At 29.5% G+C, this 14,931-nt stretch overlaps 1 protein-coding gene and 1 long non-coding RNA gene across 2 annotated transcripts in view; one reads left to right on the top strand and one right to left on the bottom strand.

The window, feature by feature from the left end:
- The window catches only part of LOC110696744 (protein FAR1-RELATED SEQUENCE 5-like), a 35,638-nt gene extending 31,452 nt beyond the window's left edge, over nucleotides 1-4,186 (top strand). Inside the window, exon 2 of the mRNA XM_021874095.1 lies at nucleotides 3,525-4,186. Coding sequence (XP_021729787.1) covers nucleotides 3,525-4,186 — 662 coding nt within the window. The remainder of the gene's footprint in view (nucleotides 1-3,524) is intronic.
- A 3,811-nt stretch (nucleotides 4,187-7,997) lies between these two features.
- Nucleotides 7,998-13,945, bottom strand: LOC110696648. The gene is made up of 2 exons (XR_002506367.1): nucleotides 12,864-13,945; nucleotides 7,998-8,244 (listed from the first exon to the last, which is right to left on the bottom strand). It is a non-coding gene; the product is annotated as an uncharacterized LOC110696648 (long non-coding RNA).
- Nucleotides 13,946-14,931: the final 986 nt, after the last annotated feature.

Genomic DNA, 14,931 nt, shown 5'->3' with positions numbered 1-14,931 from the left:
TGCCGATTGATAATTTCCGACCATTTCTAATTTATTATTATTTGGGCTAAAATAAGAAAATAAGTAAATAAAATAAATAAAAGGTTTGGGCCAAATTAAATAATAAAACAATAAAATAAAAAAAAGGTTTGGGTTGAAATTAAAAAAACTATGCTTTGACTAAACATCAAGACTGATCCATGGATTATTGAAAAGTTAAATTTAATTAAATACGATTTTTTAAGCACTCTCGGGATTAAATACTGAACGCGACCAATAGTGGCGGTGAAAGGTTATTCATCATCAGGTTTTGTTTTGGGGAGACTTTTTAGGTGTCTACAAATAAAAATATATGAACTAAGGACATAACTATGAGGACGGAGGATATAATTACATAAATGAAATATTTAAGTATACAGAAGATATCATTCTTATCTTTTTATTCAAGGTACAAATTATTAAAAATATCTTAAATAAAATATAATTACTTAAAAAAATATCTTCAATAAAATATTAATATTATTCAAAGATTCTTATCATCAACCAAGCGACACAATATTTAAAAAAAATAAAAATAAAAAACCTAAACCTAAAACTTGACGTCCTCCTATATATAGTACACTTTGCTTTCATCTATGCAAATCTAAACTTTCCTTCAATATTCTTTCTTTTTGCTTCTATTTAGAAAACCCTTAATCTAAATGTTCTAAAAAAAAGTACACATGGAAAAACAAAAAAATCATCACACAAAAAAAGTACGATTCAATTGATAATGAAGAAATCGATATAAAATCAATGGAAAGTCAATTAGGTTTTCTAAAAGGTAAATTACAGGGAGCAATTGATCGATGCAATGGTGAGGAAAAACTTTGTATTTAATTAACAAAAGAAGTGAACAAGATTGAAAATCCTGTAAAAGATAAAAAGAAGAAAACATGGAAAGATGATATTGAAGCTGGTACAGAGGCTTTTGGAGATATTTCATCGGAGGACATGCAGAAGAAGAAGAGGGTGGTTGCACAATCCTCAAAGTAGATCCATAATTATATCTCTTCTTTTTATCTGATTTTGAGAGCACACTAGGAAATGGTGACTGCATTTCTGTAATTTCTTCAACCTAAACCCAACATCTTTTACTTTTGAACCTACAGGACAAACCCCTATAAACAATACCTTCTCAATTTTCAAAATTTCTAACACATCCCATCTTTAAAAGGTGGGATGTGTTAGAGAATTAGGAAAAGAGAAGGTGTTATTTGTAGAGGTTTGTCCTGTAGTTTCAAATATATAAAATATTTTGTTTTGGGTAGAAAAATTATGGAAAATGTAATAACAATGTCATAGTATGTTCTTGAAATCTTGTAAGAATAAGAATATGATTAAAACTTAATTTTTTTTTATGTATTTTCAATTTTTTATATTCTGAAAAATGAATAAATGTTATTTTGATGTATTAAATATTAAAGTTTTTATTTTAAGACTATATTATTTTTATATATTAAAAGGCGTTCCTAAGAACGTCGATGTGCCACGTAGTCCTTTTTGTTGTGCCACGTCATCTTTTCAATATCTTATGATGCCACATCATCATTCAAACAACAACATCACCCAAGCGACCAAAATTATATTGAATTTAAAAACAATAAGGAGGATCGAACCCTCCACCTTGTATACCAACAATAACCATTTCACCATCTTAGCCAATTATCAAATATGTTATTAATATGTAAAAAACAATATATAAGTGCAAACCACAAGGTTCAATTAAAATAGAATATACTAAAAAAAACTTAATTTTAGTTTGACCATGACAGCTACAATTTTCAAAAAGACTTAATTATCGATTGAACGTCTACAACAGTACGTAGTAACTCGGGGCAACGCCCGAGCTACTCACTAGTTTTAAATATTAAACATTGGAAGATATTATCAAGTTTTGTAGAATAGTTTGATAGATAAAATATGGTGTTTTAAGCATTTCCTCAATTAAGAAAAATTCAACCTCAAACATACAAATCATATCCTACTTTTTAACAGTGTATCCTCAAATTAAATTAAGCTATAGCATATCATATCCTCAATTCGAATAATGAATTCATATATAAATAAATTATATCCTCAATAAAGTAAAACAAATAATCAGAGATTTATATCATAGCCTTATATATGTGCAGAATATTTTCGATAGAGAAAAATAAGTCATTACATGAAAATATCATATCTACCTTAGGATATTGTATATGCTTGAACTGATATATTATATCCTCAATAGGGTAAAACAAATTATTTGATAAATCAAACAAATAAATCTCAACTTAAATGTATTTATAACAAATATTAAAACAAATACTATGTATTATATTTTTAAAATTAATAAAAAATTATTTCTTAAACATATAATACCAAATAAAGTATTATATATTCTTTCCTCAAAAAACAAAGTATTATATATTTTGGCCTCTAACTAACAAAAAAAAAAGTTAATTAAGAACAAAAAAATATATATATATATACATATTATACATATAGTATATATATGTATATACATATATCTGTATATATATACATATTATACATATATATATATACAGATATATGTATATATATATATATATATATATATATATATGTATATATATGTATATATATATATATACATATATATAAATATATATATATACATATATATATATATATACATATATATATGTATATATATATATACATATATGTATATATATGTATAACCTTGGTTTTCACACTTATACTCATTTTTGTTAAAAAATCAACAAAAAAGTGCAATATCGATAGAAGAAAAATCAGCAAATGTGAACAAAATGCAAAAAATATCAACAAATTAAAATCAACCAATTTCACCCAATTTTTCTACATCAACATCAAAAAATTGTAGAAGCTCGATCGAAGAACATGAAACGAATGGCCTAGAAATTCAATCAAATGTTCAACAAGCAAAGAATGATAATGGAAAAGCATCAACAAGTTCTCCTAATGAATCTACTGTAACATCTAAAAAAAATAGGTATTGTAATATAAATTTATTGCTTAAAATTCTGTTAATGAATGTATTGTAATGTTCATATACATTTCAAAATATATAAAAGTAAAAAATCAGGGTAAAAAATAGGTCATTGTAATTTGAGAAAAAAATTTAAGTAAAAAATAGATCATTATTGATGAACATTATAGCACAAATAATACATGATAACCTAAATTATGATAATGATATCATAAATACGAATGACTATGTAATAAAATAAAAAAAAGAATGTCAACACTAGAAATATATTACACTGAATAGAGGATATAATATATAGAATAAAGGATTTTATATACACAATAGAGGATATCATATATTAAAAAGAGGATATTATTCACATTAAATGAGGATATGCTGCGTTAAATAGAGGATATTATTCACATTAAATGAGGATATGTTGTGTAAGATAGAGGATATCATTAATAGCATAGAAGATATGATTAATTACATAGAGGATATAATTAGTGTTAACATTTTCAAATTGCAGATTTGGATTATTATAAATATGATAATGATGAAAATATCAAGTTATCTTTGGCGGGAAGACTTGTTGATAATCGTGAAGATGCATTGCCTATGTATAAAGCTCATACAAGAGCTATTGGATTCAGTGTAAGAAAAAAAAATACTCTCAGGCGAAATAAAACAGATGGGATAATATCTGATTTTTATTTTTTCTGCTCAAAAGAAGGTCATAGAAGAAAGAGAAAGAAAAAAGAAAAGGAGATAGCAAATTCAGAATTCATAACTGAGGAAAAAGAGTCATCAAAGAAAAGAAAAGAGAGGAGTATTAATGAGACCAGAACTGGTTGTAGAGCTAATATTAGATTCAACAAGACAGAATATGGAGAATATTGTGTTGTTCAACACAATATTAAACACAATCATGAATTGGTTTATCCTTCAGAAAGACATCACTTGAAATCTGAAAGAAGTGTTAAAGAAGAGATTGGATTGGTGATTGAAAAGATGGTAGATAGTGGAATTAAACCAATGGACTGTTATGAATACCTTAAAAGAGAAGTAGGATCAGAGGAAGCTTTAGGTCACACAAAGAGAGATCTATTAAACTATGTAACTAGGTACAAATCTAGCATAATTGAAGGAGGAGATATGCAAGTGTATTGGACACACTACAACAAAGAGTAGAATCAGATTCTTCTTTCTTTTACAGATTAAAGTTTGGTGAAACTGATCATATAGTGAGCTATTTTTGGCGTGATTCAATGATGTTGGAAGATTTTAAAGCATTTGGAGATGTATTAATATTTGATACCACATATAGACCAAAAAATATGGTTTAATATGTGCACAATTTGTTAGAGTAAACAATCATTGGAGAACAAAAATGTTTAGGTGTGCTTTTATAACTAATGAAACTACAGAAAATTTTGAATGGGTACTTGAAACTTTCAAAAAGTCAATGGCAGGAGCAGAACCAAAGATAATTCTCACTGATCAAGATCAAGCAATGAGCAATGCAATGGAAAGGTAAGATATTCTCAAAAGATCATATATATAATCCTCCAAATACTAGGTGATATTTTATGTTGAATGAATTATATCATAAAAGGAGTAGATTATATCCTCCAAATACTAGGTGATATTTTCTTAATAGTAAATAATATCATGAAAAGACTGAATGGTATCCTCTTATAGATTTATATTAACTTATAAACTAAGTGTTATATTATAAAACCATATAATTTATGGTTATAATTTTATCAAAATTTCAGGTTCTTCCAAAGACAAGACATAGGTTATGTTTGTGGCATCTCCAAAAAAACATTGTATCAATATTTGGCCAGCTGAAAAGCAATGAAGATTTTAAAAACATGTTTGACAAATGCTTATATGGTTGTGATGATGAGGAAGAATTTCATAAATGTTGAAATGATATTATTTAAAAGTATGGATTAGAAGAGAAAGAATGGTTTGACAGACTGTATAATTTAAAAGAGAAATGGTGTCCTGTGTTTAGCAAAGATATTTTTTCAGCTGGAATTTTGTCTTCCCAAAGATCTGAAATTAATAATAGAGAAATATCTTTCAAGGCTAACAAAATAACTTCATCATATGAATTCTTTCATATATTTGAAGCTACAATTGAAAGGTGGAGAAGCAATGAAAAGGCAGATAATTTCATATGTAAAACAGAAAAGCCAAAGACAAAATGCAAACTCTTAAAATAGGCTGCTGAAATATACACTCTCAACATTTGTAATGACTTTGAAGACGAACATGAGACAAGTATGAGATCGTATGTTAGAAATGTGTCAAATCAAATGACAGCTGGTCTAAAGATGTTTCAAGTTTCTTTGAATGAGGATTTCAAACACAATAGCAGTGTGTTTTACAGTGATAGTCTGAAGGAATTTGCATGTTCCTACTTATGTTTTAATGAAACAGTTATATTTTAATTCCAGAATTATCATTATGTCCTCTATTGTCTAGATAATATTCTGTATCTAATAATTGATTTCTTATATTGTGATGATGATGTCTTTTATTTAATGAATGATGTCCTCTATAGAATTTGCGAAATTTTGTGATACTTTTACTGATGTCTTCTATTGTCTTCATTATATACTCTATTTTATAACACATGTACTATGTTCTTCTTATGATATGTTATATTTTATTATTTATAAACCGTACTCCTATTTAATTTTACAATTATTATGCTACAGATTCTTATTTTGTTTTTAGTTTATATTCTGTTGATGATGTTTTGTATTTTGTATCACTTATGTTTCAATGCAACAGGTATAATTTGTTATCATATACTTAGAGTAATGCATATGCGTAATGTATTCACCATACCTCCACAATATATTATGAAAATAAGGACAAAAAATGTAAAAGCTTCAATTTGGGAAGACAAAGAAGGTATGTTCAATAAAGTATAATGTATTAATAACAAAAAAAATTAATTTCATTACTAAAATGCTATTTAAAAAATTTTCAGGAAATGTTGAAGAAGTTGCTACAATTCTAGATACTCCATGGAGACACACTATTGCAAGAAATTTCTACAATTTAGTATGCATGTTCCAAACAAACGATGATGCTAAAAAAGTGTGTGATGAATCTCTTGACAAGATGTATAAGGCAGTTAAGAAAGCATTTCAATCTGATGAGGAAAAGATCAAGAAAATCAACGAAGAAGAAGAAAGTAGAAAAACAGTACCTGATCCTTTACGACCAAAAACAAAAGTAAGGCCACCTGAAAGAAACAAGAGAATCAGAGGTCACTTTGAGAAGCGAAAGACAACTACTAGACATGTTAATGAATTTGGAACAAAAACTTCTAATCCACAACTAATTTAAATATTTTGGAAAAATATTTCTATTATATTTTAATATATTTGAATTTGTGGCTATTTGTCCTTTATACTATTATTTATATGATGTATACTACAATATATGTAAGAAATAATGAATTACATATCCTCTATATTAAAATTGATATCATACATATTCTATATCGTATTTATCATATCATAAAGCAAGATAATATATATCCTTCTAATTATCTGACACATTCTTTAACATAAAATACATACCCTCCAAGAAATATATCATATCTTCTTACATACGTTACATATCCTCAAATGTATAACTGATATACTTCAAGAGATTTATGGTATACTCAATTAATAAAATATATCCTATATTGGTTTACTAATATTCTGTAAAAGACACATTTATTAAATTTTATAATAAGGTTTAAATAAGTGTAATAAGAATATCAACATATGTAACAAAACAATCATATGATATTTAAACAAATGATATCCTCAAACAATTAAAACATATAATTTATATGTAAAAATGTAATATAATTTCAATTGAAAACATATGTTCATATATATATATATATATATAAACAAATTTACATATTGGTTTGATTCTTGTTTATGTTGTTTACTAAGTTTAGCAACCAAAGGTTGTGCTTCTCTTTCTATTCTTGCTTGTTCAGCGTAAAACAGTTCTTCCTCTTTCTTCCTAATTTTCTACTTCGCAAGAATTTCTTTTTTGTTTAGACAAAATTTTACACAATCCATTCGAATATCATTAGAAAAGATGTTCTTAGGGCTAAGTACCAAGTCCAATGCCAGTTTACACCTAAAAATCTTCCTATTGACTTTCTACAAAAGAAAAAAAAGAAACAAAAATATAAGAAAATATAAACTATATCCTCAAATCAGATAATGAAATCCACACATAGTTTAACTCAATATGATATCATCTACAGCAATAAAAGATATAATGTTCAAGAATAGAGGAAACACTAGTGGAAAAAACGTCATCCGTAACGGGCAAAAAGGGCCCATTCGTAACGGACAACGTCCGTTACGTATGCGACCGTTACGGATGACCATTGTTATTCGTAACGGGCACTGTTCGTTACGAATAATGATTTATTCGTAACGGACATTTCAAATGTCCGTTACGAATAACCCATTATTCGTAACTGACATTTCAAATGTCCGTTACGAATAACCCATTATTCGTAACGGACATTTAAAATATTAGTTACGAATAAGGGGTTATTCATAACGGACATTTGAAATGTTAGTTACGAATAAGGGGTTATTCGTAACGGACATCTGAAATGTCTGTTACAAATAAATCCTTTTTTGTATTAAAATAAGTCCTTATTCGAAACAGGCACCTAAAACGCCCGTTACGAATAAGTGATTATTCGCAACTGACATCTTAAATGTCCGTTACGAATAAAGTTTTATTGTATATAATTTAACACTTATTTGTAACGGGCAACAAAAATGCCCGTTACGAATAACTGGTTATTTGTAACTGACAATTCTGCTGCCCGTTACAAATAATTATTAAATTAAAATTTCATTTTATTTAATTTCGACAGCATGTATTTATATATAATTAATATATATTAATTAAAACCTGTTATAATAAACCTGTTTCTGTAAATAAGCAATTATACCGAACAATCTTTCATAAAAATTAATACGACGTAATATAAAAACTGAAGTAGTAACACATTACAAATAAAAACTTGTATAAATTTATCCAACATATACAACAACACTAAAAATATTACATTGTTCTACCTAAGCTAATAGTTATGCATTCAATAAATATTTACTTCTAAAGTATTGCGCCCACTGTTCTCGAACCACATTCAACTCGTCAACATCATACAGGGTTGTCCTTGGACAAAAATCCTATTGAAAAAAAAACATATGAAAGAGGTTACAAAATAAAAACAATCCATAATAAAAACAATCATTAGAATAAATGTGATGAACCAAATTATAGAAATAAAACTCATAATATAGAAAAAAAACACTTGACATCCTTAATTGACTTATATTTTGATTTCTATGAGTAGAAATCAATAAAAAAAGTGAACATTTACTCACTTTTGGGAGCGTATAGAGCCAAAAAGGCTTCAAAATTGCCTAAGGGACTTCTACCTTTCCCATCTTTCAAGTATTTGTTCAAATTAACACAATATAACACATAACATCCTTAATTACCTTATATTTTGGTTTCTATGAATTGAAATCAACGAAAATTGACCATTTACTCACTTTTAGTAACGTATAGAGCTAAAAAGGCTTCAAAATTGCCTAAGGGACTTCTACCTTTCCCATCTTTCATGTATTGGTTCAAATTAACACAATATAATACTAAAAATCCTTAATTACCTTATATTTTGATTTTTATGCATTGAAATCAATGAAAATTGACCATTATCTCACTCTTGGGAGCGTATAGAGCCAAAAACGCTTCAAAATTGTCTAAAGGACTTCTACCTTTCCTATCTTTCAAGTATTTGTTCAAATTAACACAATATAACATATAAAATACTTAATTACCTTATATTTTGGTTTCTATAAATTGAAATCAATGAAAAGTGACCATTTACTCACTTTTAGGAGCGTATAAGGCCAAAAAGGCTTCAAAATTGCCTAAGGGACTTCTACCTTTCCCATCTTTCAAGTATTTGTTCAAATTAACACAGTATAACACATAACATCCTTAATTACCTTATATTTTGGTTTCTAAGAATTGAAATCAATGAAAATTGACCATTTACTAACTTTTAGGAGCGTATAGAGCCAAAAAGGCTTCAAAATTTCCTAAGGGACTTCTACCTTTCCCATCTTTCATGTATTGGTTCAAATTAACACAATATAATACTTAAAATCCTTAATTACCTTATATTTTGGTTTCTATGAATTGAAATCAATGAAACTTGACCATTTACTCACTTTTAGGAGCGTATAGAGCCAAAAAGGCTTCAAAATTGCCTAAGGGACTTCTACCTTTCCCATCTTCCATGCATTGGTTCAAATTAGCACAATATAATACTAAACATCCTTAATTACCTTATATTTTGGTTTCTATGAATTGAAATCAATGAAAATTGACCATTTACTCACTTTTAGGAGCGTATAGAGCCAAAAAGGCTTCAAAATTGCCTAAGGGACTTCTACCCGGCTTATGTTCCTCGGCTCCTTCCCGAATTCTGGAAATGTCTTGTCAATGTCTTTCCATTGCAACGAATCAGCTGTGTGTCTGATCTAGGGGTGAAAGTAGTTTGGATAAAAACCGAAAACCGATCCAAACCAAACCGAACTAGAAATTCGGTTCGGTTTTTTCGGTTTTCGGTTTGGATTCGGTTCCAAAATATTGAAACCGAATTATTTCGGTTTGGATTCGGTTCTGGGTCCTAAAAAACCGAAAACCAAAATCCAAACCGAAATGTTTAAAGCCCATATAGATTCCAACCCAATTCCCCTACATATATATAGCAAACCCTAATTTTCTCCTTCATTTTTCTGACTTTCGGCCCCCTTCACTCCTCAATTCTTCTACTTCCTCACCAAAACCCTTCATTTCCTTCACTCCGACCATTGTATCTCACCACCGTATCTCACTCTGGCCACCGTATATTGTCTCCTTGGTCGAATATCAGTTCCTTTCTTCAGATCTGGTGTTCGTAGACTTCGTACTCCCTCAATCCGCGACGCGCCACCACCTTCTGTCGCCACCACCTCTCTCAGTCACTCAAAGGTAAGGATTTTATAATTTACTCCTCTTTTCCTCTTTCATTTGTTTTTTTGAATTGGGAATTTGAATTATGTTCGAATTAGGAATTTTGAGTTATTTCTGGGAAATTAATTTATTTTGTTCGAATTGTGAAATTGAGTTATTAATTTATTATGTTCAAATTGGGAATTTTGAGTTATCTCTGGGTTATTATGTTCGAATTGATTCCATTCAAATTGGTGATGTTTTGTTCAATCTTTATAGTGATGTTTTGTTCTGTTATATTCAAATTGGTGAGTACTTATGTTATTTTTGATAGATTCATTATTTTATGAGCCTTATTTTTGTAGTATAATGATTAATTATCATATGTTTTTTTTTTCATTATGTCATATATATTATGTAACTTGTTTATTTTTTGAATGTTAGACTTCTTCTCATTTTCATGCCAAACCAACTTCTTTACTTCATCCTTAATTGAGAACAGGCGCTTCAACCTTGGTATTATAAGAAGGTACCATACTACCTTAGCTGGTGGCCACTTCAAGGGATCCTTATTTAAGCCCTCTCGCTTGTATCGTGACACACCACACTTTGGGCAAGCATCCAATTTTGCATTCTCCTTTCGATATAGCACACAATCATTAGGACATGCATGGATCTTGGTGTACTCTAAACCCAATGGACACATCAACTTCTTCGCATAGTAAGTCGACTTAGGAATGTCATTTCCTTCTGGAAACATATTAGAGAGGGTTTCTAACAACAAAGTGAAACTAGTGTTGGTCCACCCGCTCTTCGCTTTCAAGTTATATAAAGTTAAAATCCCAAAAAGCTTGGAATACTTAGAACAACCAGGATACAACGGTGTCTCAGCTGCTTTCGACACATTCTCATATATATGAGAATCTTCATTAACATGATCGCCTAACCCGTCTATCATCTCTTCTATTCTGTCTTCCTCCATGTCATCATTAAAACCCACTTCATTATCATCAAAACCATTCGGCTCTCTCTCATTAGCTTCATTGTCGTTAATAGAAGAATTATCCGCGGGAGGAAATTTTTCACCATGCCAATACCAAATACTATAGTCTGGCATAAACCCACGAATAATCAAATGGTCCTCTATTTTCTTAATGTCTTCCTACCTCTTCACATTGTTACAATCACGACAAGGGCAAAAAATAGGTCTTGCTTTGGTTAGCCTTTGTTCAACGAGTGTACTCCACTAGTGTTGCACTGCGATTCTACCGAACTCGTTGACCCCGGCTAAGTATTCTGGTGTGGTTCGAGAACCATTATACATCCAACGACGGTCCATTTCTAAAAATGTATGATTAAAACCCAAGAAACAAATTATATTCAACATCACATATCAACACATTCCGAATGCATGATTCCAAAGGTACTTATCGCTCCAACCTAACCCATCGTTGGAAGTGTATTCTCACTAGCAAATGGTTGACCATTTTTCGGCCCTAAGGAAATTTCGGCAGCATTTCCCTATGGTTTTCAGAGTACACGATGTAATTAATTTCTTAATTACATATGTACCCCGAGAACACATTAGGGAATGCTAACACAAAATTACCTTTACTTCCGAAAAACAAGCAACCATTTACATCCTAAGTGAGAATACAATTCTAAGAACAGTCCCAAATGGGGACTATTCAAGATTTATTCCTAATGAGTAAATCTTGAACGGGTATCTAGGCATATGAAGATATAATGCATAATAAATATTAACACATTCAAGATCAATCATGTCAAATAAAAGTAACCAAACACATAAACATGAGTTATTTACCTAACAAAGAAAATTTGATATTTGATGCAAATAAATTATGCACATACAATAAAATAGACCAACCATGAAACTATACACTAAAAGTATCTATATAAAGTACAACATACTTCAAAATTTCAAAATGCGAGAAAAATATTCACCTCTACCTCTAATTCTTAGGAATTCGTACATAAATATCAAGCAGTTATAGCTCTCATCTTTGGTACATCAATACATCAGCAAAAAAAAAGGAGAAAAATTGCCTGAAGCCTCAAAATTGTTTGTAAGAAAAGAATCCCAAGCCGTTCGCAGGCTTTCATTTACCATACAATGAGAAAATTATTTTCTACAAAAGAAGCAAATTTTTTATAATTCAACTAGAATGAAAAAAAGGAGACAAGTAACCTAAATCCCTTTCATTAAACTATGGCTACCTACAAACTCATTATATCCTCAAATCTTTACGACGATATAGTCATATAGCAGATGCTAAAATCCCAACAGATTTTACTCCGTAAGAAACAATAATTCTGTTCCTAAGCATTGCCTAGCTAGCCATAAACAGCATGGATTCGATGGCGATCATTGCAAGATCACAATAAAACCCAATTGAACCTCAAATACGAGAATCCAAAGACAGATATAATCATTGCAACATCACAATAAAACCCAGGTGATCCTCAAATACAGCTCACAACAATCATCACCAGCTATATTATATAATAAACAGAAAATTTCATCAACATGATAATTTCAATAATCAACAACCTTAAACAAATTAACCCTTTCTTTATTCATTATTATATAATAATTCACAAACAAATATATAAAATTAAGAATTCCAACTTTCCCACTTCACAGTATCACCTCGGCTCCCCACTTCTAAAATCAACATCAATTATCCAAAAATCCACTCGAATTCATAACAAACAAAATAAAAAAACTCAAGCTCAAATTCAAATTCAAATTCAAAAAAGAAAAAAGAAAAAAAAATACCTGGATTCTTGAGTTTCGAGAAGAGATCTTGCAAAGGAGACCGGAGAAAACGACCGTCCCAATCAATTAAAACGACCGGAGAAAACCACCGGAGCAAACGGCGGAAATTGCGAGGAGAAAACGACCGGAGCTCGCAAGGGAGAAAGGGATGGAGAAGGGATGAAAAAAAAGAGGCGACCACCGGAGCTTGCAAGGAGAAAGGGAGAAGAGACGAGGCCCGGCGACGGAGAAACAGAGGATCGGCGAAGGAGCTTGCAAGAAGATGAGATTGCGCTTCAATAATGGGGAACAGATCGAGTATGAGGGAGGGAAAATGAAAAAAGGGGATTGAAAAGTTTTTAGGGTTTGAAAATTTTTTAGGGTTATTAATTTTGAACATTTAATCGTAACGGACATTTTAAGTCAGTTACAAATGTCCTTACGAATAACTTAGTATTTGTAACTGTCGGTAATTGCCCGTTACAAATACTCATTTTTTACGCGGATTGAATTTTTTTTGTAACGGACCTTAATATTGCCCGTTACGAATGATGTTATTGTAACGGGCAACAACATGCCCGTTACAATTAAGCCGTTACAAATAGACTTTTTTCCACTAGTGAAATCATCAAAACAATTATAAAATATGGACAATAAAAGAGGAAATCATATAAACATTTACAAGATATCATCAATATAATATAGGAAATTTTTTACGAGATAAAGAACATCATCAATAGAATAAAAGAAATAATAAAAAGAAAAAAATATATAATTAAAAGAATAGAAGACATCATTAATGCGATATAAGACATCATCAACAGCATAAAAGATATAATAAAAAGAATAGAGGGCATGATTTATGCGATAAAAGACATCATCAACAATATAAAAGATATAATCAAAACAATATAGGACATCATCAACACAATAAAAGATATAATCAAAATAATATATTATCGAATTTAATTCTGATAGAGTTTCATCGCAGTCACCATTATATAACTCCATAACTTTGATTAAGTACAGACCACAATCTTCTACTTCTTTGGTTTACCTCCATTTGAAATTAAGATATTTATTGTCACCCCATGTAGTAAGATTAAACAAAATAGGATGTTTAAATATTTTTCCACCATATGAATGTACAACATCAATCTACAAGAATAATTAAATATTGAAGTTAAAAATGGAAGATAAAACATATTATCTATATGAAACAAAAAATAAAAACTTACCAACAGATTATCTCTATTCTTAAATTTTACAAGTTTATCCCTTCGGTTGTCAACTACAAGAAAATTGTCTTTTCGTAGCGATTATTTTGTAGCGATTGTACATTCGCTACAATATGCAAGTATGTTTGTGAAATAATTAAGGAAATCGTATCATTTTACAATCGCCATGGTTTTCCCATATAAAATCAATACGGAAAACATAATAATACATACCCACACTATTTTTGTACATTAATAAAATTATGAGAAATCGTATCATTTACAATCACCACTAAATCCCAAAAATCGATACGAAAAGCCTTTTCTACACTTGATATATAAATATTTTTTGACAAATAATACATAAAATATGTCATAGGTTATTGGTGAAACATTTAATATAAGAGTTGGAGGTTGCATGTTCGAATCTTGTAAAGATCATATGTATGATTTTTTATTTTTTTATTTATTTTTTTTTTAAGAAAATGAGTTCAACATTTATAGCGATTATAATTGCTACAATAATCACCACGATTGGATGTAGTTTTTCATATCGATTATTGAGGCCAACCCCATCGATATTAAAAAACCACTATTAAAGGCTAAGGCAATGAGGGATATTGTATCGAATGACCATTCATTGGAAAAGCTTTTTTGTTGCAATGAAAATCGATAATAAAGGTTAAAATAATCGCTACGAAAAGGTTATTTTCTTGTAGTGCGCAATGAACTCAACTACAGGTCTTCTTTTCTTATTTCCAATAGTATTGACAACAATATTTACATAATGATTGTGCTTATTAATATGGAAAAATATCTGAAAAACATTACAGGATATCGTTAAAAAACAAAAGAGGAAATCATATATCAAA

This window comes from Chenopodium quinoa, unplaced genomic scaffold (assembly GCF_001683475.1).
Source record: "Chenopodium quinoa cultivar QQ74 unplaced genomic scaffold, ASM168347v1, whole genome shotgun sequence".
NCBI lineage: Eukaryota > Viridiplantae > Streptophyta > Magnoliopsida > Caryophyllales > Amaranthaceae > Chenopodium > Chenopodium quinoa.
The sequence above is the reverse complement of the archived record's forward strand: the minus strand, read 5'-3'. Positions and strand labels throughout refer to the sequence as shown.